General features: G+C 29.3%; 1 protein-coding gene across 6 annotated transcripts in view; it reads left to right on the top strand.

Annotated features, from left to right (window-relative positions):
• Positions 1–19,030, top strand: part of LOC121119852 (orexin receptor type 2) — a 144,042-nt gene extending 125,012 nt beyond the window's left edge. For 5 of the 6 annotated variants that reach the window (XM_040714659.2, XM_040714657.2, XM_071889150.1 and 2 more), the window contains 4 exons: positions 3,410–3,709; positions 3,780–4,157; positions 16,735–16,878; positions 18,333–19,030. In XM_040714659.2, the coding sequence (XP_040570593.1) occupies positions 3,410–3,709; positions 3,780–4,157; positions 16,735–16,878; positions 18,333–18,542 (1,032 nt within the window). In that variant the 3' untranslated portion in view covers positions 18,543–19,030. Of the gene's footprint in view, positions 1–3,409; positions 3,710–3,779; positions 4,158–10,795; positions 11,106–16,734; positions 16,879–18,332 lie in introns of those variants that run through there. The other variant, XM_071889151.1, reaches the window with a different exon arrangement.
• Positions 19,031–26,183: the final 7,153 nt, after the last annotated feature.

Below are 26,183 nucleotides of genomic sequence, written 5' to 3'. Positions count from 1 at the left end.
CCAAAATTATATTGTAACTACATATTTTAGACTGGGCTTAAGGCCTATTTTTTCAGTTCGGTCTTATGTGATTATTTTAAGATCCTAGATTAAAATTTTATATCTTAAAAAAAGTTAACAACATAAAAATAGTATATATTTCGTAAAAAGCTTCCTTTCTTCTTCAAACTATTTTCTAAAACAAAGACCGTTGTTCTGGATCAAGGTATATATTACAATGAAATTGGTCCCGACCAGCGTCGAACCAAAATTATATCGGTCTCAGACCAATTGAGGATTTCCAGACCAAACCCCCACACTAGTAGGTAACTAATTGTCTTTCTCTGCAATTCTTGTACTATTTTTTATTTAATGATGGAGGAAAGTAAATTTTGTAAAAAGAGAGAAACAAAAAACTTTTTGTGATGAACAAAGATCCTTGTTGATCCCAAATACATTGGCGTTTTCCTTCGGCAATTTTCATATTGGGTTACTCTTTTTTTAATTTAAAGCAGTTTACTCTAAGTATTATAATAAAAATTTGAATTTACACACCAAGGAAATAAAGAGATCGTTAAAAATATTCTGTTTTTATAACCAAAGAATGAAAAATGAATATATTTTTTTATAGAAAATAAATTTGTATTTTTTTCTTAAATGACCATTTAACAAAATAACTCAAATTTCTTTCAATTTCTTTCCCTCTAACCTTTACCAGCCATTAAAATATTATTTTCCTAGGGAATCTTTCTGGCATCCTAGTCATTCTACCACCGTTAGTAAATTGTACACATTGGATAAATATAGAAACAACTCACCTTCATATGAGACTAGAGTCTGTGTAAGAAATATCTTCCTGCATAAGTATGTATGTAAAATGAAAGATTTGGAATGTTTACTTTTTGCCAAATTGTTTATCAGCCAATCTATATACAAATTTACGTATGGAAATTTTTATAATACGTAAATCGATTTCTATACTTTTGTTTTCCTTGATAAAATAGAGCGCTAGAATGATAAATATCGACAAAAATCTCAATAAGATACACTTCTAATTTATTCAATAATAATGAATATAGGTAAGAGAATTTCTTATACGTATACTTGTTATTTGTATAACTTTCAACTACATGTTTTGAAAGAGTAAACTTACCAAATGACATTTGTATAATTTTTGTTTTTACTACCTTTAAATTAAAAACTAATGGAAGTTATATTTAAGTTGAATTCATTTGGGGTTTTAGAGTAGATTAAGGTCTTTCTCTAATTATAAAGTTTCTCGTCATTATATTATGCCTATAAAAAATAAATGGCAATTAATTAACGTGTGGTTTTAGCTTTAAAGACTTTTAATGACGTTCCTTCCTTTGACAAAAATATGACATTAAAGTATTATCAAAAAAGTGAATAACCCTGTTAGATTTATGCCATATTAAAAAAGGATTTTCCATTTTCTATTTACTCAACTATAATTGTATCAATCAAATTTTATGACATATTGGTCCTCAAAATAACAAAGTTGGAGAACCAAAAGTTCGCTAGAGTAACTTTTCATTAACTTTTTTTTACTCATTATTATCCCTTGTATGGTCTTTACTTTTTACAAAAAAAAAACCTTGCATTAAATAACAAAATGACTCACTCTTAAATATGTACTATAAAATACCGTACTTATTTTAAGTTTAAGATAATTATATTTAGTTATTTTCAATATGATTCGTTCAATATTTAAAGTGTTGAATAGGCAAAATGTGGAAATGATGTGATTCAAATAGTCTATGACGTATCTTGTGGGCCGAGGACCCATTATTATGAGTATAATTCCGACCCTGCTTTCTATTTATTTGTTATTTTTCCCAATGAACCATTCAATATCCAGATATTGCAATTCTTCTCATCAAGAATCATTTCACTGTTTACTTTTCAGTTCATTGTTTTGGACAAATTTATACTACATATATTTGATCTGCAATTTCAATAACTACGGATTCATGTATTTCTCATAATCGAAAACATATCCTCATTTATTTGTACATAATTTTAATTATATACCTAGCTCTAAACTAATGTCTATGGATTTTTTGTCATTGTAGCAAGAAGTATCTATGGGTAACGTTCATGTACATTAGGGTGGAGCTTATTTTTTTAACTTGATAAATGTTGGATTGCGAGGGTTGCAAATTTTTCTTTTTAGACTGAAGACATTGTATACAAATTTTACTAAGGTTTTAAATAATATTTTGAGATAGCTCAACGTTTCATAAGTTTTGAAATATTACAATTTTGTTCAAAAATGATTTTTTTTTACCTAAACATCATCTACTTTTTTCGTGTTAAAACAAATCTTATTATACAAGAAGTTTAGTTAAATAAATTTACGATCAAAATATGCTAAAGTTTTGTGCTAATTGATCAAAAAGAGTAAAAACTACCATAAGTTACATTTTTTGGGTGTATGTCCATCTGATGCTCGTTAAAAGTAATGATATTCATATAGCAATTTATGTGTCCCAAATTATTAATAATTTTTAATTTATTACTCAAAATAGAAAAATTAGTTTAATTTAGAATAAATTTGACATTTTTCCAACCTTTTACTGATCTTTTTTTTCGAATAAATAAACACTATAAACTAAATGTAATTAATAATTCGTAACTGAGTGTTAAGAAATACACATGGCATACATGTTGTAAATAGCCAAATTTTAATCAATAAGTAAAGTCATTAAACCTTATTTTAAGTACATTGCTATTTAGCTCAAATTTATCATGACGGAAAATACGTGATTCAATTCAAGGCAAGTGATTTTACACAACAAATTTAAATACGAGTTTGACAACTAGAGCTGGAGTTCTTCTTTAATAAAAAAAAATAGGAAAAAATATTTTACTTCTCTAATGTAGACACCATATTACAGAATGTTTTGGACCTACATTTTCTCCTGACCCGTTGATCTACCTCTAAATATTTTTCAAAACTGTTTAAAATTTATATACTCTTTCGCCTAAAAGGAAAAAATTGCGACCCTCACATCTAAACATTTCTCTTTTTAAAAAATAAGCACCACCTTAATGTATATATAGGTACAAATTGTTTTTCAATGTTTTTTTAGGGTCGCCTACGCATGTATATTATTTTCTAAAGTTTATTTATAACAACAAGGTTAAAACAACCCATTAAACTATTTTTGTAAACAAGTCATTTTCAGCAGAAATAAAATGATAAAAAATTATTTTTCCAAATCTTGAGGTGTATTTTTGAAAAGTTTGAAAAGTAAATGAGAGAAATTTTCTGCAGGTTAAATTTGAAAACGGGTCATATGGAACTTTGGATTAATCAATAAACAAATTTTTATTTATTAGTTTCAACATGAATAAATATTTTGTGGATATTAATTATTGTTTTGTTTTTTTCTTAAACTTTTTACAGGATATATCTGTCTCAGTTTCTGTACTGACACTCACATTTATAGCCTACGACCGTTACTATGCAATATGTCGACCACTACAATTTTCATCTCGGAAGACGAAGGCTGCTGTAGTTATTGCGGCAATATGGACAATATCTGCAATTATAGGGATCCCTAATGCAATATCCCTCGAAGCTGTGACGCCCTTTGACGATGAAGAGCAATTTCCTTGTCTTGCAAGGGATGAAATTTTCTTTGACCTTTCAAGTTGTAAGCCCAAATGGGGTGAAAATGTGGACTTTACTATTACATTACTCAAGGTACATCATTCATATTAACAATTAATGGTCGAATCGACACCCATAATATTATTGAGTTTTTTCTTTTCAGGCTGTAGTTCTTTATTCTCTTCCTATCATTTTTATGTCGATTGCCTATTACCACATCGTCAAAACCCTTTGGCGCAGAAATAATATGCCTGGTTCACAAGAGACATCAGACAATCGTATAAATCGTAGAACCCTTTTATCAAAGACTGCTTCAAGTATGCATCGGAATGGAAGTGCTACGGCATCATTTATCGAATCTAGTTCTCGTGCAGGAACGTTAGAGAGTCCTGGAAGGATTCATTGCAAAAGAAACATTTCTGCTAATAAAAACCTCGACAACCAATTGAGAACGAGGAGGAAAGTTGCAAAGATGTTGATTGCAGTTGTTATTATCTTCACAATCAATTCATTTCCGGTGCATTGTCTTCCTATTGCTCAGGTAAAATAATCAATAAAGCGTCAGAAATGCATTTCACATAGAGCTTATGAATACATTTATATCTTTATGACTATTTTTTTTTTGAAATGTTGTGTTTGTATCATAAATTTCAAAAAAAAAACAACGTCAATCTTCCTAACCTTCGAGCAGGAAGGATTATCATATGAATAACTAATGAGTTATAAAAATTGAATCTCAGAATTTTAAATTATCATCAATGATAGTACTCTTTTTATTTCCATGGTATGATATTGCGTATTTTTACTAAGAGCTAGGATGAACACCTCAATATAGGCTTATAATATATCTTAATGTTTTTTTATCCATGAATATCTTTGATTAGACACTTTTTATGGGCATTGTTCTTTGATTAGTTTTTAGTTTTTATATGTTTATAATTATTACAATACCTAATTATTCACAAAGGTATATGGCTCAGACTAGAAGGGCCGGCAAAGTCTAATCTACTCCATTACAAATAAATCCAATTTGCACTCCATTCTTATGTACTAAGATTCAATATCAAACTTCTATAAAACAGAAAGTATTGTCGTAGTTAAAAAGATCTTTGTGGAGAAAAGGACATGCTTTACCGTGACTAAGGCCATGGAAAATTATGAAAGTCCGAGCCTGTTTCTTTCTTTTATTAAAACTTGAATTTAATTTCGAATTTTGTCCTTTTTGGAAAATATATATCGATTCCTTTTTTTTTAAGTAATTTAATTTTTTTAAGACAAACGCTATTTTGTAAATAACCTTTTGCGAAAAAAAACAAGTAATAATTTTTATAATATTGTTTGTGTGGTCCGATTTTTTTTATAACTCCAAGATCAAGAGAAAAAATGTAAAAGGTAGGGCAGCAAAACGTGGACTTTTATATATTGTTAATTTATCATTACTATGAAAAAGTTTAGTGATCATTCTTTGACATTATGTTTCTGTCGTCATTTTTACATAAACAAACTAAACCAATTATTTATTCATTTCATCATCATGAATGAGCAACAAAGCAAAAAGTTAGCGCATCTCAGATCTCCTAGATGCTGGAGTTGTATGATGAATAGGGGCATTTTTGAGTGTTCTTGAACCCTGGTTTTTAAGTTGGCAAAGATGGAAAAAATGAAGACGGCCTCCTTAGGGTGTCAGAAAGTGGAGAGTATAAGTAAAGGAGGGATAGAAAGTTCTTATTAAGTTTGGAGAAGAATACAAAGGAGTATCCAATTAAGTCAATAAATCACCTCGCCCACGACTTCCTTGTGGATCTTAGGACCAAAAGGAGGGCTATAATGTATAACTTGGGATTAGGGCATGAAATCCAGGAGGATCAAGAAGTACAAGAAAATCCTCACACGGATCAAGACAAATGGTTCAATTGTGAAAAAAAAATCAGATCGCCGGAACGGCCACTGCCTTACAGAAACAAAAGATGAGGTCCAAGGGGATTACAAACCCAAACATCCACCCCAAACAATGCTCCTCGGCGTTGTATCCTACGATGGAAAGAAGATGCATCCGTTCCTTGAAAAAGAACGGAGGCATCTTAAAATTTGCTAGGAGGCCTATTATAAGAGGCTTAGGTACACCATCTTGCCATGGCTGAAGACCAACCATCCGGAGGGTAATAACTTGAGGACGGTGCCCCCTCTCATATGTCCGTCAAAGGCCAAAAGTTCTGCGCAGAAAGCATGGCTGTATTCTGGTTCAAAGGGATATGGCCCCCTTCCTCACCAGATTTGAACCCACTGAACTTTTCTATAGGGTGCACTTTTGAGAGGGAAACTAACAGAACCTCACACCCAAATGTGGACTTAATAAAGTCCTCCATAGTAGCTGGATGAGACAACTTTTCAGAGGAGTTTGTCATCAACTCCTGCATGGCTTTCAGGCGACGTGTGAAGGCTGTGATTGATATGATGGAGGGCATATTGAGTGAAAAAAGTGTTGCAAAAACCTTGTCTACATGTTTTGTTAATTGTTTTTTTTTTTCCATATTATTGAAAATAAGAAATTATTGATGTATTTCTAAATCCATCTCTCGAGTCCACATTTTGCTACCCCACCCTGTATATTTTCATAAGTGTTAGTAGAAAATAATAATTTTAATATATTTGCTTTTGTCTGTGTCCTGACAACGAAATCAAAGACTTTAATAAGTTGAGGCCGAAACTGATATTGAGAACCATGTTAACTAATACTTATATTTCATGCATTATTTGGAGCTTAAATTAACATAGTTTGAGTTGAAAAATACGCTATGATGAATATGTAGATTTGGGTGTCTTTTTGTATTGTATAAAATGATATATGAACACATTATGTCTAGGGATAGAATTTATTACAACAGTGTGTTTCCCATTAAATAATAAATATGGAAAACTATCGAAGAAAGAGAAAGTAATGGAGTGGAATGATCTGAGCCATTGTCCTTTCAGCATTTATATAATCGATATTATTTCTAGCATTTACATGTTATGTGCGAGTGTGGATGACCATTAGGGTAATGTGGGATTATGCTTCTCACAAGATAGTTTATTCCATCTGATAACTGGTCTACAACTATCCCGGTTTCTTATAGGGTTAAAAGATTTAGATTGTATTTTTATTGATGTTATTCTTAAGTTTGTATTCAAATAACTATGGTGTATTTTGTATATCCAAAACTATAAATACATATGTATACCTAAGTTAATAACCTCAAACCACTTTAAAAATCAAAGTTATTAATTCATTAGAGGCTGAACTTTTTGATATTCGAAACCTAAAATTTGACTTGTAATTCGAACAAAAACCTAGCGTTAATAAATCTACTAACACGAGTTTTCCTGAAAGAAAATAATTCTCCGGAGCGGCATGAGAATAGTTCTATATTTAAATTAAAAGGACCTTCTTTTTAGAGGATTATCTTTATAACCGTTTTACTCATCTCAAAAGTCAAACTGTGTTAAGAAAAGTGATTAAAAAACTTTTGTATTGCTTCAACCCATCTCCTAAAATTGAATAACCCAAGGTACAATTGCCAATGACTTATTAACAGTAAATTTACTGTAATATATTTTTTCAAGTAGTTTGAATTGGAATGTCTTAAAAATCATGTAATTATTTGCTACTTGACGCACAAAAGCTACTTGGATTGTTTTTATTTTCTAAAAAAATAATGATTCATCTTTGTGCTTAACGTCTAAAGTTGTTTTTTTTTTTCATTTGCAGAATTAAAAACATTATTCACTTTCTGAACAGGCAATAATATTTTGTAAAGCATTTTTCATGTATGCTTACTAAGGATAAAAAAGGATAAATTAAAGATAAGTATTATTTATTAAAAAAATGGAGATCAAACATACATACATAAATATATTAAGTGAGAAAATTCATCTTTAATTAGAAACATAATTACTTTACATAGTAATAACCAAATCCTATGATTATTAATTTTCTGGCTTGATGATTTAATTTCATTAATTACTAGATTAATTATTGAATTGAATTTGAGAATAAATGTTTCTAAATTTAAAAACGTAACTGATTTTATTATTATTCTCAAAAATAAAGGAAACAATTAAATATGTCGACTTTTATGTACTGGCTATACTATCATAAACGGTTGTCGCAGCGTGTCTAAACAAAGCAAATAATCGCCGGGATTACATAAATTTTCACAATTCTAGAAGTGTAAGAAAGATCAGAGCTATAAACGAGGATCAAAACGTACTTGTTAACCTGAATAGATTCTTTGGCTCTGTGTAATTTTTTCTACCCTGCAAGATGTCCCTTTTTAGAATTCCATAGATGATTTTAAGTTGTAATTTCCCATTATGGCTAATGTAATTTTTCTTTACGTCGCAGAATTCCTTTTATTAATTAATTCAATTATAAGGGTGACTTAATGGAGCCTACGTATTTAGTTATAGAGTAATATTCTATGCCTAGACAATTCCTTTAGACAAACATTGAGTAAGTGATTTTCCTTTCGCTCCTTGGTTTATAGCTTTGTCAATGTCATCATTTATCAAAGATACCTCTAGATAAATAGAGTTGTTACTTTTATAGTGCTCGAGGAGAAGGTAGAAGATAAACATGCAGTATTATTGATTAAAATTACTCTACTAACATCAGCTGTCTAGTTGTATGACTTAAGAGAGATACAAACTAATTACTGCTCTCAGGAGGAGACTTTGTGGAAATTTTACGATATCAATATATTTACTCTTGAATGAACATAAGCTCAAAAAAATAATAATTAAGTACCAAGAAATATTAAATTACAACTTTCTTTGCATATTAATAATTCAAAACTTCTAATAATATCAATATCCAAAAAAAATCAATACTAAAGAAAAAAAATTGGGAGTTATTTGATAAGATTCTTTGGTAAATAAAAAAGATTGATTGAAATATTGATTTATATTCTTCTTCTTTTTGTTTGTTTGATAGTTGTACATACTCATATTTTTATACATATTGACATACGGAAGAAAATGATTGGAAATAATTCACTTATGTCTCAATTAGGAAAATGAAATTGAAAATGGAAGCCATGAATTAAAATATTACATTGTTTTGTATGTACATTTGATACTTTTTGAATGCTACAAAATTAAATAACAACAAAGGATCCTTATCAACGTGTTTTAATTGTGTTTTTTTAAATGACCCCATCAATCAAGGAATAAGCTGCCTATTAGTAGAAGTTTAAGATTTGTTTTAAAATAAGTACATAATATTAAACATTTCAGTATTATTATTATTTAATTCAGATAAAGGACAGAACATGACGGCGAATATTTCATCACTCAAATTAGCAGTATTGAATAAAATATGAGCTGCCAAATGAGTAAATATATATATATCAACGAAAGTTTGTACGGTAGTCCAGACAATTTGAGAATGTTTGGAAGATGAGCAGCTTACCTGTCATGACGTTTTATTAGATCAGAAGTAAGGAGTTGTAAAAGGAAAGAAATAAACAAAAATCTCACATTTAATATAACAAGGGTTAATAGTCTGGAATTACTCCGATGTGGATCCTCAATTCTACTCAAAGTCAATAAAGACTTCCTCTAACAAATTCGGAGTAAACTCTTCTAGTTACTCTTCATATTTTATATTACTTAGATGTTCTCTTTTTAAGAGTTAAATAATAATGATAACAGCTTTTGTTAATGAAAATAATGTTCAAACTACGTTATAGCTCATATTTTATACAATCCTATTAATATCACATGTAAATATGAAAATATTTGTGCAAGTTAAAAACTCGTAGGTTTTGCGCACTGTTTTTGAAAGTGTGGAAAGGTCTTATAACTGTAATTTAATGAAACTATTTGTTTTTATTCCTTTAATATTATTGTCAGGGAGTCAATAGAAGGTGGTCTGGAGGGGTTGTGCCCCCCCATTAAGGATATTTCTTTTAACTAGATAATTTAATATTTCCAAAAAAAACTTTTCAAATTTTTTTCCAAGCAATGTAATTTTTTATGAATAGCTACGGATTTTTTAAATTTTTTTCCAAAAAATGTTCATATGTGAAATTTAATTTTTGAAATTTCTTTCCTAATAATTTAATTTTTTGAGAATAACTACGAACTTTTTTTAAAAAAAGTTTATTTTCTGTAATTAGCTACTGACTTTTAAAAAAAATTTAATATTTTAAATTTAATTTTTGAATTTTTTTGGTTAAAAAATTAATTCTTTTAAACAGCTTTAGATTTTGAAATTTTGATAGAAAAATTTAATATTTGAAAATTTTTTTTTCAAGAAATTTAATTTTACAATTTTTTTTTCCATAATTTTTGTTATTTTGTGTCTTACACATTCAAAAACTAAGCCCCCTCCTAGAAAAAAATTAATCCAGCAGACGCCTCTGATTATGAACTCTCAAATGGTGAGAGCGTTGTTCTCCAAGTCGAAGGTTATAAATAGATATTCCATATTAATTTTAAAAAAATTGGGTGCATCTCTATTTGTCTGCTATTTTTGAGTTTCCACTAAATATCTTAAAACTCAGTGACAACTTTATCTAAATAATAAAAATATAAGAATAAGAAGGTGTGACCCTTATCTCATCATAAAAATAAAATATATTCAAAAATAAAAATCATGGTGAGTTAAACATTGGATTCTTAGTTGATAGTAAAAAGGTTTTACATATCTTAAAGTAAGACGGAACTACTAAAAATATTATGTAAATAAAGTCTTTTAATATCTTTGTTTTGCAATTTTGAATAATTTTTCAGAATTAAAATTTACTATTTTTTTAATTTTCATGAATATAACTATAATTATTAAATAACTGTTTGAATTTAAACCTTGGAAATAATTTTTCCATAAAAAAAATTAAATTTTTCGTCAAAAACGTAGTGTTGTAGTTTATCAAATAACTCACAACAATCCCGGGTATAATCCTAGGTATAAGTTGATTGAATAATTTTGAAGTTTATATTGGATGGGCACTTATTCATTGCTCTTTCTTTAGGCTAAAACTTATATTTGTTTATCACACTTCCTCACAATATGACGTCGTTGAATATTTTATTTTATATATATTCTATATTAATGCAAAGTTTCATTTAATTATTAATTATCATAAACAACTGATAATGATGACATAACATTTAATAGCTTCATAATTTTTTATGTAGCTTTTATATATTTCTACAAAGTTTCTCCTGTTTACATACAAAAATCAAAATTTACCGGATACTACCTACAGTAGATGTCGGAAAATGGAAAAAATCTACCCTAAGTCGGGCAATAAAGATAAGAATTTTTTGATAAAAGTTAAAATACTGAAATTAGCGCTTAGAGTTTGAATTTGTTTGACTGGATGTTTTAAGTGAATTTTAAAAAGTTAGGGTGACAATAAGTACTTTAAACGGAACAAACTCCAGGTTTATATAATTTTTGTAACAAAAATCCCAGTACTTTAACTTTAGTTTTATTTTTCTTGATATATAATGCGTACTTTTTGAAATAACTTCAAATATAATTAGAAACACCTCCAATGGATTAGATAGAGTATTAACAGAAATAGTTCAATAATCTACACTAATTTTTGAGAAAAATCATCCAAGCCTGATTTTATGTTGACAAAATGCATACTTTTTAAAGTGCCTATAAATGTAAATTCATTGCTCGAGTAGACACGACACCAAAGATGATTGTACAGCTTAAAAAAAAACATTGCATTGTCTTCAAACTAGGGTTTTGGATATTTTTTTGAAACAGGGTAGACATGGCTTATTAAACTTCAGACTCGGGTAGAACCAGGCATTTTAATACCTACAGTTCATGAAGTATCTGCGTAAATTATAAAATTTACATTTTATAATTTTTAGAAGTAGCAGGTACTAAATTCGAGGAAATATTAAAATAAATTATCTAAAATCTATAATAAAGAAGGCCAACACATTTGAAATATTTTTATTATCTTAGTTTGCCTCAATGTATTTTTCATGTCATGATCAAATGTTATCGTTTGTTCATGGGGACTCCATTTTTAAAATATGTGTGATTTTTTTAAATTGCAATTTTGTGTACTACATATTACCTTTATTCATAATGAGCTATATGTTATTTGTACAAAATTAGAACATATTTAACTTTATTATGCGTATGCATATCAGATTCAGACATTGTTTTGGATTTATTTTGAAAATAGAAAATTAAGGGAAGTTAGGTCGTTGATAAAAAAATATCAATATTTTTTTTATAAATGCAACAGAATAGTACAAATGCATTAAGGTACTGATGAATGAGAATATGGAAAGTAAAGAAACTTTTACTGAGATATTACATAATTGTTGCTCTTTTTTGCTCAGACAGAGAAATCTTGTAAATCACTGGATCAGGCATCACATAGTTCAAATAAGAAAGACTTGTTATTACACGTCAATAGTGATAAATATCCAGTTAAAAACAAATCAAGATAAAATTCTTTTTTTTTTTTAATAACATCCCTACTTCAATCTCTGCAATACAAAAAAATAAGTTCGCCAAAAGTTGCATATTCATTCATCATGTGAGAACAAGTAAAACAAGGCAATAAAATGCATAGTTAAAGAAAAAGCAGTTGAAGAGCATGTATGCAAATTATTTGGCTTCTTTTAATTTCCTGAGAAATGTTCTTACTATTATGTTAAGGAGTAAACATGGCTTTCTTTAATGAATATTATTTATTCACCTATTGTGTGAGTACGTCGATATAAACAAACAGTTTTCATCATTATAAAGTACATAGACCTAAGTTAAGCGGGGTTTCAAGGGAAAAAGCTAATCTATATTGCAGGTGAGTACTTTAACCATATTTCCTATTTTATTACAATTGTAAATTGAAAACTTGATAGGACCACCTAGTGCGGTGATATGCTTAAATTATGTGGCCGTTAGACCAGGTTTGACTGTATTTCAAATTGTTATAAGATATATTTTATTTCAATATGCACTAGATTTAAGGTGCTTGCCAAGTGATTTTATTTGTATATGACAGCAAAGAAGTTAGACCTTGAAAAGTACTATATGATTAGATACGTGCGAATTAGGTGTAAAATATGATTTTAAAATATTATGAGCTTAATTATATTTTTGTACATGGGCAATATTGTATTGAAATGTTTCAACATTCAATAACAACAATCGCGTCGGTAGTGAATATTTGTATCTGTTTTTTACAAATGTGAAAATATTTTTTTTTTCATATCTGACTCCACCTTGAATGAAGACTCTTTTTCTTCTTCTTTTATTGACAAATAAAGGTCATTTTTTCTTTCGAGTAGAATATTAAGGAAATTAAAGAGAAACAACTGTGTAATCAATATATAAAGGGTTTTAAAAAACCCATTTAAGTTAATTATTTTTATGTTAATATAAAATTACTAGATAAAAAAGAATATTTTTGTTAATAAAGACATTCATTGGGCAATTTTTTTGTTTCAATTCCATCATTTATTTAGAGTATAAAAGTAATTAGATGGAACAGGTAATTGAATTAAAATAATGTTGTATTGAATGTCTTAAGTAATTAGATAGCCCTTGGTTGTTCAAAAAGGAAGATAAATAATGTGTGTATCATGTATACAATATTCCTTGACTATGGTAGTGTCGGAAGGCAGAGGGTAGTTTCCGCATTTTTTCCGTGATTTAAGATGTAGGAAGCTTGTAAATCATGTTTTATGGATCTATGTATGTCCTATTGGTCTTAAAGTTTTTCCAGTATGTCTTTTTTTGATAATTTTGCGTAGTTTTTGGACAAAAAAGTTTGATATAACACATCATTGGATGTGAAAAAATACCTTAAATTAAAATATAACCATTTTTGAATAATACTTTTTATATATTTTATTATCTAAGTATCAAAATTGTCCAGAAAATGAAGGAAGGTAAAGAAAAACCTCTAGGTGCGTGAAGGGCAGTATTGAAATTGTATACTCCCATCCATTAATGTTATTTTCTCTTATATTTAGCCATTTTTGGGGAAAATATATTTATTTTACCTAAATTTCTTATTCACAATTTTTTTTTCTAATACCAATTTAAAAATCAGCATGATATACCTTTTATTTTATTTTACATATTTTCTTAGACTTCTATTACTAAAAACGTAAAATTACGACAAGAAATTATTAAATTTAGTTATGAATAATCTAGTTTAGCAACTTGTTTTTTTTTGTTAATGAATTAAGACTAATTAAATCACTTGGAAAAGTGGTTTACACTGCAAATGACTAACCCTCAATAAATTAGGGAATGTGAAATAATAAACAATACTGCTGACAACACATCAAGAGCTGATGTTTTTGCCACATGTAAAATTCGGAAGGGCTGACTTATATATTGTATTTACGTTAACTATTGGTCAAAATACATAAAATTAATAAAAAATACATGCCATTATTCATTGGAGATCCTCTTTCATATGCTACACTATACAGGGATATCAAAATGTTGAAAGATCCAACCCTGATATCTTAAAAAAAAAAAGTTGTTGGGAGCACTATTGGGAATGCCAAGCCAGTGCACCAATAGATCTATTATATACATAAAAATTCATGGAGAGAATTACCTCCCTGGTTTTTAATACCACCTCCAGGATTAGTGGAATTCACAAGGGAGCCGCTAAGCTAACGTATTAGGCATCAAGTTGTTTTATCTGGCATGTACACAGTATATACTGAAGATAGATGAAGGTTCAGTTTGGAAAATGTTGTTTAGGAAAGTTCGGTGTCTATAAAATCCTTAGTTGAAACACTACAAGGACAAATGTGCTAACTGGGATAAAGAACCTACAAATAGTCTTACTATTAAATTATGCCTGAAAGGAAAAATGCCAAATTTTTGAAAGAAGATGGATAAAATTTTAAAATAAGACACATCTCCAAGAGCTGATTATCAAAAAATAGCAGAACTCACAATAATTTCAGTTCTCTTTTAGGTACTCACTGTAAGAAACCAGGAGAAATTCATCAAGCAAGATAGATGGTCATAAATATATATATCCTCCCAAGTGATGTTTTTATTCATGGAGGAATGGAAATATGATAAAGATACAATAAAAAAGTTGGATAGATGAAAAAAATTCCCGACTTTATTTTATACACCCATGTGGATGACTTAAGTATTTGCAGCGGAGGCTCCTGTAAATGACTTGTAATTTTACCAGACATCTTATTGTTCACAATAATAGAGAAAAATTTACCAGAGGTTGTCATAAAGCAGCTTCATAATCACATGTGGTATTTGACACAGAAATTGGTTATGTTCGCTCTATTCAGCAATGTTTTAGATGATGATCAATAGAGGAATATAGCCACGAAGTTATATGCGACTAAAAAATCTGAGAGCTTTAGAAGAGACAAATCCATATCTTGGATTATAATAGATAAAACTAAATTAGATAATCTTATTGGTCCAAAATCCTTTTTTTATTTATACTGAATACGGGGTCAGATTGGCTTCAAGAGCCTATTATATAATGGTCAGGAAATGAAGACTACATGAAAGTAAAAAATTATGAACATAACTTTCGGGTATTGTAGAGAGAGGAATAAAAATGATGACTGACTATGCGAACATAATGACTAAAAATCCCAAATAGAGAGAGTATCTCCTTCAAGCCGTAGAATATAATAGGCAATTATTTGATTATTCGAAAAATAATGTCTTCTATAAATAAATGAATAATAAAAATAATCACTTTTTTGTGATTTTTACGTTTTATTTATAGAAGTTTCAGAAAATATATAGAATAATATAAAATTTATATCATTCTGATTTTCAAATTGGTATAAGAATAATTTGTTCATAAATAATAAATTAAAGTAAGTATATAATCTTTCATAAATGTTCATATCTTTTCTGCAAAAATGTGTCGATTTAAGAGAATATAACATTAATAGATGGGAGTATACAATTTTAATACTGCCCTTCACGCACCTAGAGTTTTCTTTTTACCTTCATTTGACTGTATAATCTTGATACTTAGATAATAAAATATATAAAGTAATATTTAAAAATGATTATATTTTAGTAAAATCTTTTTTTTTGACATTCAATGATGTCTTTTATTTATAGTTTTTGTCCAAAAACAACACAAAATCATCAAAAAAGACATTTTGAAAAAACTTTAAGGCAAATAAGGCAGGGTATAGAACATACTTAGATCTATAGCTTCTCACATCTTATAGCATGGAAAAAAGCGGAAACATATCAAAACTTACAAAATATATCTTTTTGAATTGGTCTAACCCCTGTGTTATCCCCTCCATAAAGTCTCTGGAACAATGAAATCACCAAACCAGTGATTTATCAACTATTTTACAATTTATATAACTTGTTGCAAAGTATTAGTGCACTTCCTTTTTTTTTTATCTTATTTTATAGAAACACTGTTTTCCTTACAATTTCACTGAGTAGAAGAGTAATTAAAAATTGTAAAATGTAAGTCTACCAAATTTCAACATGGTTTTTCCATTAGTTTGAAATAATGCCCTTCTGATTACTTTTACTGTGATAAAAACGAAAATGATCTTTATAGCCACAAATATTTCTTTTTATGGCCTAAAAAACCGTTCTTACAAAATATACGTTATACATGATATATTGCTATATTTTGGCTTGAAATAAATGGCAAAATCCTGTAATATAGTTAACAGATACAGGTTTTTAAATAAATAAACATTTAAATTGCTTTGGAATCCTTTTTTAAATAGGATAAATAGCTTTGTAGGGCATAAAAACAGATTTCCCCCCCCCCCTATTAAATGTCATTTTTTCGTGTTTCTTGATGAAAAAGCAATCCATTTTAATCAGCGGTCAAAATAAATTGACTCTGAATGTAAACATTGAAAATTGTTCAAAAATTGAAAGCACTCATTACAAGGTATCATTTTCATGTACTTAGCTACATAAGAGCAAAGTAAATTGGTTGACCAATTAAATTCGTGCAATAAAGCTTTAAGTATATTTCAATTAGATCATTTATTAAGATATAGGATCGGAGATTTTCGGGCTGATAAATCCTGAACTGTTACAAATTATGGACTAAATCTCAATTCACATATATTTTCTTTTTCTTTCTTTACAGTATATCCTTCGCAAAGAGAACCCAACAGTCTACGAGCGCATTAATTGGTTCATTATTCAAGCTGGAATATTTACACATTGTATGTTTTATCTTAACTCTGCAATTAATCCCATCATTTACTACTTTATGTCTGCTCAATTTAAGGTGAGTTAAATTTAATACGTGGGTTGTTCAAGTAGTAGAAATACTTATTGTTAGCAAGGTAAATAAATAATTTTAACTACAGAGAGATTTATTGCTTTAGATTTTTTTGTTACCCCATGGAGTTTCCTTAAGTTTATTTTGTGTATTGCTTTCATTTTACATTTATCTACTTCTTTTATGTTTTGGGTTTTCATTTCCTTAAGCAGTATTTCTTTATTTGACAAAAAAGACAATTCTCCAAAAGCTTAGAAACTTGCAAAGAAATAAAATGAAAAAAATAACAACATTAGCAACATGGACAAGGTGTAAAGTCTGATTATCATAAATGTTTACAAAATAAAGCATTCATTGATCGTATAATTAATAATTTTATTTTTTGGAAATGTTTGTATATTTTTTTTCCATTTTGTGTGTACGTATATACATTATTATTAATGATTTATTCCACGTATGCTCATTCATTATGCTTTATAACCTATAAATATGCTTTAATGATTTACAGGATCATTCTTTTTTAAAAATATATTTATTTAAAACATCTATATTTTCATAGCATCAGGCAGGGGCCCGCAATACCTAAATACTCCTTAATATACCTTCTTGAGTTCTGCAATAACATTTCCTGTGCAAGGTTTATTGTTTATTTAATAAACGTATTAAAATTGTAACAAAAAAAATTACTAAGGAAAATTTTAGAACTAAAAGAAATACTGTATTGGATAAGCATTTAAAACTCATACATAGCATGACCAAAGGTTCTCTTTTTATATATTGTCTGACATCTTTTTTAATTAACACATGAAATGCCCTATAAATAATTCAATATCTAACGCTAGCATATAGCTAGATAGAGTTTGCCATTGATAAGGTAATTTGTTGAAATTTACTCACTATTGTTAAAACGATGACCAGCAAAAAACTATTAACTATATGCTAGAGCTCAAATGCCAGACAAAAATATGCAAACTGTATGCTAACAATTGAATGCTGAATTTATAAAAAAAAATATATTGAAATCAAGAATTAACTAATGGCTAAATAAAGCTAGATTATAGTTGTAAAAACAAAAGTAAATTCCCGTCTTCATGGCCAACAATTTTATGTTATCTATTTGGATATATATATATATCTTAACAAAAGGTATGGCAGATTAATTTACCTTCTTTTCTCATATATCTATATGAAAAATTCGATTGGGTTCAAATTTGGAGAGGACGGGATGACTATATTTTTTTTGGCCCAACTGTTTATGCTAAAATGTCAGTACAAGATCAAACTTTGAGCCTAAAGTTGGCAAAAAAAATCAATTTAATTATACCAAACTTCCATATAGTGCTTGAATTTAATTTTGTTTATACTTATTGAAATCAGACTATAAATTCTAAGGAAATTTAATTAAAATTTACCATCTTATAAACAAATATTCATGTTGATTATTTAAACACTACTTTTAGGCTCAATATCGTAGAATCCTTTCATGTCGATGCGCAGGAGACTCATCCAGTCCCATTGGGCACTCCAATAGGACTTATCTCAACAACGGTAACGCCGTTCTTCGTCATGTCACTGGAGGAGACTATAATATAAGAAGGCCAAGAACGTCTGTACAAGGTCATGGAAGTGTCCATGATAAAAATCGACTTGGTGTTGGCTTACATAATTAAACACTGCTCTAAAGAAAAAACTAAGGACATTAAGCCCTTTTTTTCAGTTAGAAATGTTTGTTAGTTTATTTCAATTCCCCACAATAACAAACATATTTTTGACTCAATAGATTTAAATATAATACACACCAAACGCATACATTCATAAATTTAAAAGATCTCGAGGTTGTTGTTCTTTTTCATTTTTTGTATTAATATAATTGATGTAATTAACTATTATCCATATAACGAGAATATGATATATTCCGTGGAGCTCATCTTATTCTAATGTGCAGTTTATTTTCTATATCGATTTAAAACTCAAATCCTCATCTTTATATTTGTATATATATATATTTTTTTTTTAAAGTTGTACTTAAAAAAAATTATAATATAATTTAGATATGTGGCGCATCAAGACAAAAGCAATTTGGAGAATAATCAAGAAAATATTAAATTTAAATATATTTTTTTACTGCTTAAATATATAAAGCTACAAAAATTTTAAAGCATATTTTGGTCAATTATGGACTGTATAATGCTTTAATTTAGAACAATCATCCTAAATACTATCACTCAGATAATTTATTAGAACCTGCCTCCACGCATCACTTGGAGGGAGTTCGTGAACCACAGTTTGAGAAACACTGTTCTAAAGGATTAATTATAATGGTTTGGAATAGTGTTGGTGGGATAAAAATATACTCGTATCAGTTCCGGTAGCTAAGTTGGTATTGCTATTTTGGTAATTTTTGAAAAAATTTGGCCTAAATTATAAATCAAAAATATCGTTAAGGGTCAGGTACGTGCATTTACAGGGTGTTCCTTCGTTTTTGTTTAGCTTAGAAATCTGATTGTCTAATATTTTTTGTATAAAAGTAAATTTATGGCTATTTTATATATTTGATTTGCTCGGGGAGGGTAGAGTTCAGAAATTTGGGATGTTAAATCATTGGAAAGCCATTTTTTATAACATATTGCTACTGCAATTTTCGGTTTGAATACCAATTTAGTATATTACCATTTTAAATATGCCATTACCTGTGTGGGACCCCACTGGAGTACCAATATACCAAACAACACTGGTTTAGAATAAAACATGAATTATATTGAATTAATTGAAGAATACAAAATATGTAATCCAGACTCATTCTTGGAGGAAAAGTTATCATCTTTGATTGCTCTTATGTTGACTGGCCACATATGATTTATTTTATTTTGCATGTTAGATTAGCAAAGTCAACACATCTCACCTTATATATATAGTTAATTAAATATATAAACACTTGAATGTTTTTTCAATGTCATATGAACGATGCTATTATTTTAATATATCTATATTTTGATATATAAATACCTATTTTAAACGACAAATAATTATTATTAATTATATTTTACCATAAGTTATAAACGTATATTTGTATTTCTCATTTTTCACAAATCAAAAAACACTCCATTCCTAACTTACATAAATGCTAGTTTTAATGTTTATTATCACCTGAGGGTGTTTTTTTATTTTCAACAATGACCATCTTGATAATACTACTATTATATTTATATGTAGTTGTTTTTTTTCTGTCATATTATGTATACCCAAAAAAAAACAAAAAAAACCCACGCAATTCCATTTATATTTAACAATACATACTTAATTTTGAGTTTTCATTATCTACAATTTTACAAATTACGTACAATAACATTATTTATTCAATATTTTGATCTTATTATTATATTTAATATTTCTATTTATTTTTGAGTCATTCAATTTTGGGGAAAAAAGAAACGATTTAAAATACAATATAAAAATATATTTTTACGAATTTATAAGTCAGTTTTATCACTTGAAAAGGGATGTCACTTACATAGATAGAGAATCACTCAGGGGGGGAAACTGAATCTACATAAATAGCGTATTTTTATTAACATTACCCATCACTGTATCAATATTACATGATGATTACTTATATACTTACATATTATGTATTTTTTCCCTTAATTAATTAATTATCCATGTCATAAAATATATAATTGGATGCATCAAACGCCCATTGATTCTTTAATTTTTCAAGAGAAGGTCGTACCTCGTCTCTCTGACAATAGATGACGTAAATATGAATGCAAAAAAATAACAAATTGGAGAAAGTCTTGAGTCTCCACCGAAGGCTCAATAATATAGTCAATTATATAAAAATTCTTAACTTTCTTATTTTTTACTTTAACTTTAAATATTACGTATATTTCCATAGTATGTTTAACATTCAAAATATATTACAAATTATTCTACAAAGAAAAAAAAGAATGCTCCTCCAGTTTGAGTATGTAGTGTACACTTCTGTTATGCTTTGCGCATGTGCAGGAAGTGTAAGTTGTGCTTTACGCATAAACAAGAGTTATAAGCAGGAAATGATGGCTCTAGATGTAAATTTTTGAAAATTATTAAACGATAATATTACTATGTCTCATTTCAAATTGAGCTTAGTTTCCATGAATTGGGATCACCTGTCCGACAGAAAAAGTTAACTGCCTAAAGGGGCCTACTAGTGTTAATGTAAGGCCCTGAGGCAAGGATTTTTATTTTGTGGTCCATATATATATATATGAGCTTGGTGGCCACTCAGGACTCAAAGTACTCTAAGGAAAGAGGCAACAGATCTATCAATGTAGAAACAAATTATCACCTTTAAATAAAGATTTTTGCGTTATTTTTAGGGTAGGGATTTTTGTAAATAAATATTAGTTTTATTATCCTCGCATTTTTTTATCTAAGATGTGTGAATGAGTTATCATATTTGAGGTGCATGTTTTTTGACTCATTATTATGAGCGGCTTGTCACCTCTTTCCTAAGGATCTCCTTCTCCAAGACAAACTTTTTAATTTGTTGCGTGCTCTTTTCCATCATCAGGTGTCACATTTGAGAGAATAGGTAAAAAAATCAGATAATATAAGGACCTTTGATGTACCCTAACATAGACTCTATTCGATACATAAATGTCCCCCTAAATGTTTTTACCCAAAGGTATATTTTACTAATTGTATCATGTATTAATATTTTAAGTTTACATATATATATATATAACATGAATACTACATATTATGTACAAATTCATGATTGTATGTTAATTATAGTCAATTCCACTCAATCCTTAAATGTGTAAATATATTTGTTATATAAAATCTCGGAAATGAAACTATTTTCTTTTCAATTTTAATCTTCTTATAAATGGCATATTATGAAAATTCAAAAATCTAAATCCACCAACTCACCTTTCAAATTATTTGTATATCCAGGCTAAAATTCTGACTTGCAAGTAAAGACTAGAGACTCGGCTTGGATTTGAAGAATCAATACTTTTTCAAGTTTCTCCAATAATTATTTTTGAAAAATTTTACAATGTGACAATTTTGTAATAAGTAGTATTTCCTTCATTATTTCATTAATTGTACACTCGTAGATAATAAACAATTATCCTAAAAATACTTGTAAGAGTTCAAAACATATATATTTAAATTTTACTCCTGTTTTCTACGTATTCCATGTACCAATAGTCTTGACAACTGTTCGGAAAATACCAGAAACTAGTATTCTCATTTTCCTTAAATGACTTTATTTCATATAAAAATCCAAAAAAATATATTAATTAGCTTTTACACTAATTTAGAAAAATGGTTTTGGTGTTTGGTGTCAAATTTACTGATTTATTAAGTTTAGAAATGAAAGTTTTTTTTTCAAAGGCTCTAAAGTCATAATTAGATTAATTGGAGTGGTAGTTTACGGTAAGTTTTGCTATTTAAGATCACTTCTCCAATTGTTATATTTCGATGAAAAGATGTAGAGGAAAGTTGTTTAAAAGCTTTGCAAATTTTTCTGGCCACCTATTTTAATACAAACACTCACTAATGGTGGTGACATGTGAGCTGCTCATTAGGCATCCTTATGACAAAATACACCCGTTTGCTTTTAATTAGGAAAAAAGACGCTGAGCACTTTTGTGTATTTAGTGCAATTTCAATGGTAAAGTAGACAACGTGTTTTTGACTAAAGTGGTCGGGCGCACTACTTGACTCGTACAAAAATTCAGAATACATGTAAATTAAGTTAGTGAAACCCCACTGACGAGGATTTCCAAGGAGCCTTGTGACCCAGAGGGGAACTAAATCGTCCAATGTCCTGATTGTTCTGAAAATAAAATAAAAAATGATAAGTATACTGGCCAATCAATTAATCCAATTCCTGACAGCAGTCAACATTCAACTTTATATCGTGTTGTCAATGAAACCCTACGGTACCGCTGCTATTCGCATTCCAATGTCTTGAGCAGACATAAAGATTATTTCTCATTCTTTGCCCTGATCACGCTGTTGTTGATCTCCAAAAACACACAGTTTGAATTTAGTGCAAGCGATGTGATGGAGTTTCACAATTCTGAAGAAACGATTGTCCTTTCGGTAATCGTCGTTCTTCAAGCAGACTTGGAGGCCCACTGTTTCGGTAAACTTGCATTTCTTTTTGGCGAGAACTTCACCAACGCACACAAAAAGTGCCTCATTCGGCTCCTTGGAAGCCATATCTACACGCAGTGGTGTCTGAGCGGTGGGAAACCCCGTCAAAAAAAAGAGAAAAAAGTAACCCCAACCAAGGCATTGATCAAGCTAAAAGAAAAGCTTCCAGTGTGAAAGATCTTGTCTGGTTCTTCTTTCTGAGAAAAATGTATGCCAACCCCAGAGGTATAATTCGAGGAGCATTAGATGGCTGGCAAAAAGTCCTTATCGTGTCTCTAAGATGATGAAGGCCAAGTTATGGTTCTTGGTGTTGTTAACAGTGAGGGTCCTTCGTCTTTAGGCAGGGTCACAAGGTCAACGCAAAGGTTTACAGCAGTGTTATGTGCATCCAAGTCTTTCCCTAGATATGCAACATTTGGATCCGGCAGCAACACGGGCACCCTGTCCTTCCACCTAAAGAGCACTCGATTTTTTTTATTCTGAGAATGTGATGTATTGATTCAATTTCAAATTTATATAATTATGTATTTTTGAGAAAATTTTAATAAAATCAGAGCAGCGTTTTACTTTTTTTTTTCGGGTTGCGAACGTTTAGATGAACAATTTTTTATATAACACATCGGTCAATAGGTCCCGGGCCTAGGTAGGAAAACAACTTTTTTTGACAAAATTCATTTTTATTCATCAATATAATCTCCTTTATGTCATTCCATCACACAGGCTCAAATTTTTGATTCGAGGATGTTCATAATTTTAACAATGTTAAGTTTAGTAGAAAAAAGTTAAAAATAAATTCAAATAGCATCTATAAATTGTTATCTGAACTTCTTAATACAAAGATGGGGATGTTATTATATACCTGTAAAATAATTTGTTTATATATATTTCCACATGATTAATTTGATTGAGGATAAAAAACTTTTTTATTAAGTTCTCAGGGCATCAATGTTAATGTTTTTGTTTTTTTTATTGTTGAAATAAATAACCTACATAAATAAACTCCTAGAAATTGAGCATGTCTATCAATAAATTGACCATGTATACTCTATAGACTCTATACTCTAAAGAACAATTACTGAATATAGTAAATTCGAATTGACTTTGCAATTTCTTAAATAGGTTGAGCAAAATTTATGTGCATACACAATATTTTTTTTTCTATGAAAAAAGCTATATTCGCATGTTATTATAATGGAATTGAATTGGAGATTATCATCATGGTGCCAATGTTTTGATCTGATAATCATTGAACTGCTCTATATATAACTCAAAGTTCACACCCAGAATGGTTTACTGCATGTTTTTTGTTTTTTTGATAATAATTGATCATATAGCATTCATAAATTTATAAAAATTATACAAATTAAATGACCGACACCATCGATTTGATATATCGAACCGATTAAAATGGTTAATTTCATGTCGTTTTAAATAAATTGATAGATTGGACAAAGTTGTGAATTATGTAATCCAGATATGGTCAATGTAGCTATTTATAAAAGTTCCCTTTCCTCTTTAACCCTACAGTAGTGAATATCCTTTTTTAACATTGGCAATTTCTGAATTACAGTAAAATGTTAATCCAAAGAATTCTATGATATGATACACAATAGGAATAAACTCAAATTTTTCTTTCAATCATAAGTATTTCATTAAATATTTCATCAATTTAGTACTAAAAAAATATCAATTTAAATGATAAATCTATTTGTATGAGTTCAATGTATGGAGAAAAAAATTAATTTTTTTAAAAGTTAATCATAATAACATTATATAGTTTGGGGTCTCAACAAGATATAAATGTTCATTTTTATAGTTCGGTATTAGAAATTAACTTTTTGATACAAATTTTACAAATACTTGGTATTTGGGTACTAAAATAATTTCCATCCCTTTCCTTGAGGTACCGTGTCATATATCGCCAAAATATTTTTCTACAAAAAACAACACAAAATACAAATTTTTTAACTTTTTTATTGAAAATCAAAACTATGATGAGCATATAGGTATAGAGTAGCCATTCATTCGATATAATCACCGTTGGCATCAATAACGGCCTCAATACGGCCTCTGAACCGACCGCAGGCTCTTCTGACCATCTCATTGTCCATGATGCCGAATACCTCCTTGATGGAGTCCATCAGGCTGGCCTTGGTGCTATGGGGATGTCTGTTGGTATGTCTCTCGACATAGCCCCAGACAAAATAGTCCAAAGGATTAAGGTCGGGAGAGTTAGGAGGCCACAAATCCTTGGTTACGACGTCATAATAGTTCTCGGTTAACCACTGCATGAAGATTTTGGACACATGGCAGGGTGCTGAGTCCTGTTGCCACACCCAGGGCCTGTCTCCGGCCACCCCTTGGATCTAGGGAGGAACCACCTTCCCCATAACATCCAGGTATACCTCTGGTAGGGTCAACCTCAACCATCTTCTTCACCTTGTCGACAAAGTCGGTGTCCCTGACCTTCCTGTCGGCGCCCTCCTCCTTGGGTGCCCTCTTTATGGTGGCATCAACACCCCAGGTGTCTTCTAGCTTCTTACGGATACGCTGAACAGTCCGTAAATTCACTCCTGAGGTTGAAGCAATCGTTGAATTGGAGATTTCACCTCCATTATTAACCATTGCCATGACTACGGCGGACCTCGAAAGCTCCTCGTTCCACTTATAGCTCTTTATCTCCTCATATGATGACGCCATTATGCTAACTGAACTACGTATCGTCAGCTGACGAGAATATATTTCCTATTTGGTAACTGGTTTTTTATTTGATAATGTCGTCTTCAAGTTATCAAGGTTTAAAGTAGGCGAAAATTTGATCCCCGCTCCCTGTATTTCATTAGTACCAACACGTATGTGTTTCATATTAAAACAGGGAGGAAAGAAAATATTGACTTAAAAATTAACAAAAGTGAAATTCAATGAAATTTGATTGAAAATTAGAAATATACGAATCATATCAAGAAAAGAAGATAGAACCACAACAAAAAAGTTGGATTTATTCTTACTGAATGTAACATATATATTTTTGTTTTAACTAGTTTTTTTTGTGTTAACTAATTAAACGTAACGTACATAATTTTATATAAATTATTATAATTTCAAGTAATATTTTTTGTTATATTAATAGGATAAATTAAATGTATCTACTTATCATTGTA

This window comes from Lepeophtheirus salmonis, chromosome 6, assembly GCF_016086655.4.
Source record: "Lepeophtheirus salmonis chromosome 6, UVic_Lsal_1.4, whole genome shotgun sequence".
Classification (NCBI taxonomy): domain Eukaryota; kingdom Metazoa; phylum Arthropoda; class Copepoda; order Siphonostomatoida; family Caligidae; genus Lepeophtheirus; species Lepeophtheirus salmonis.
The sequence above is the reverse complement of the archived record's forward strand: the minus strand, read 5'-3'. Positions and strand labels throughout refer to the sequence as shown.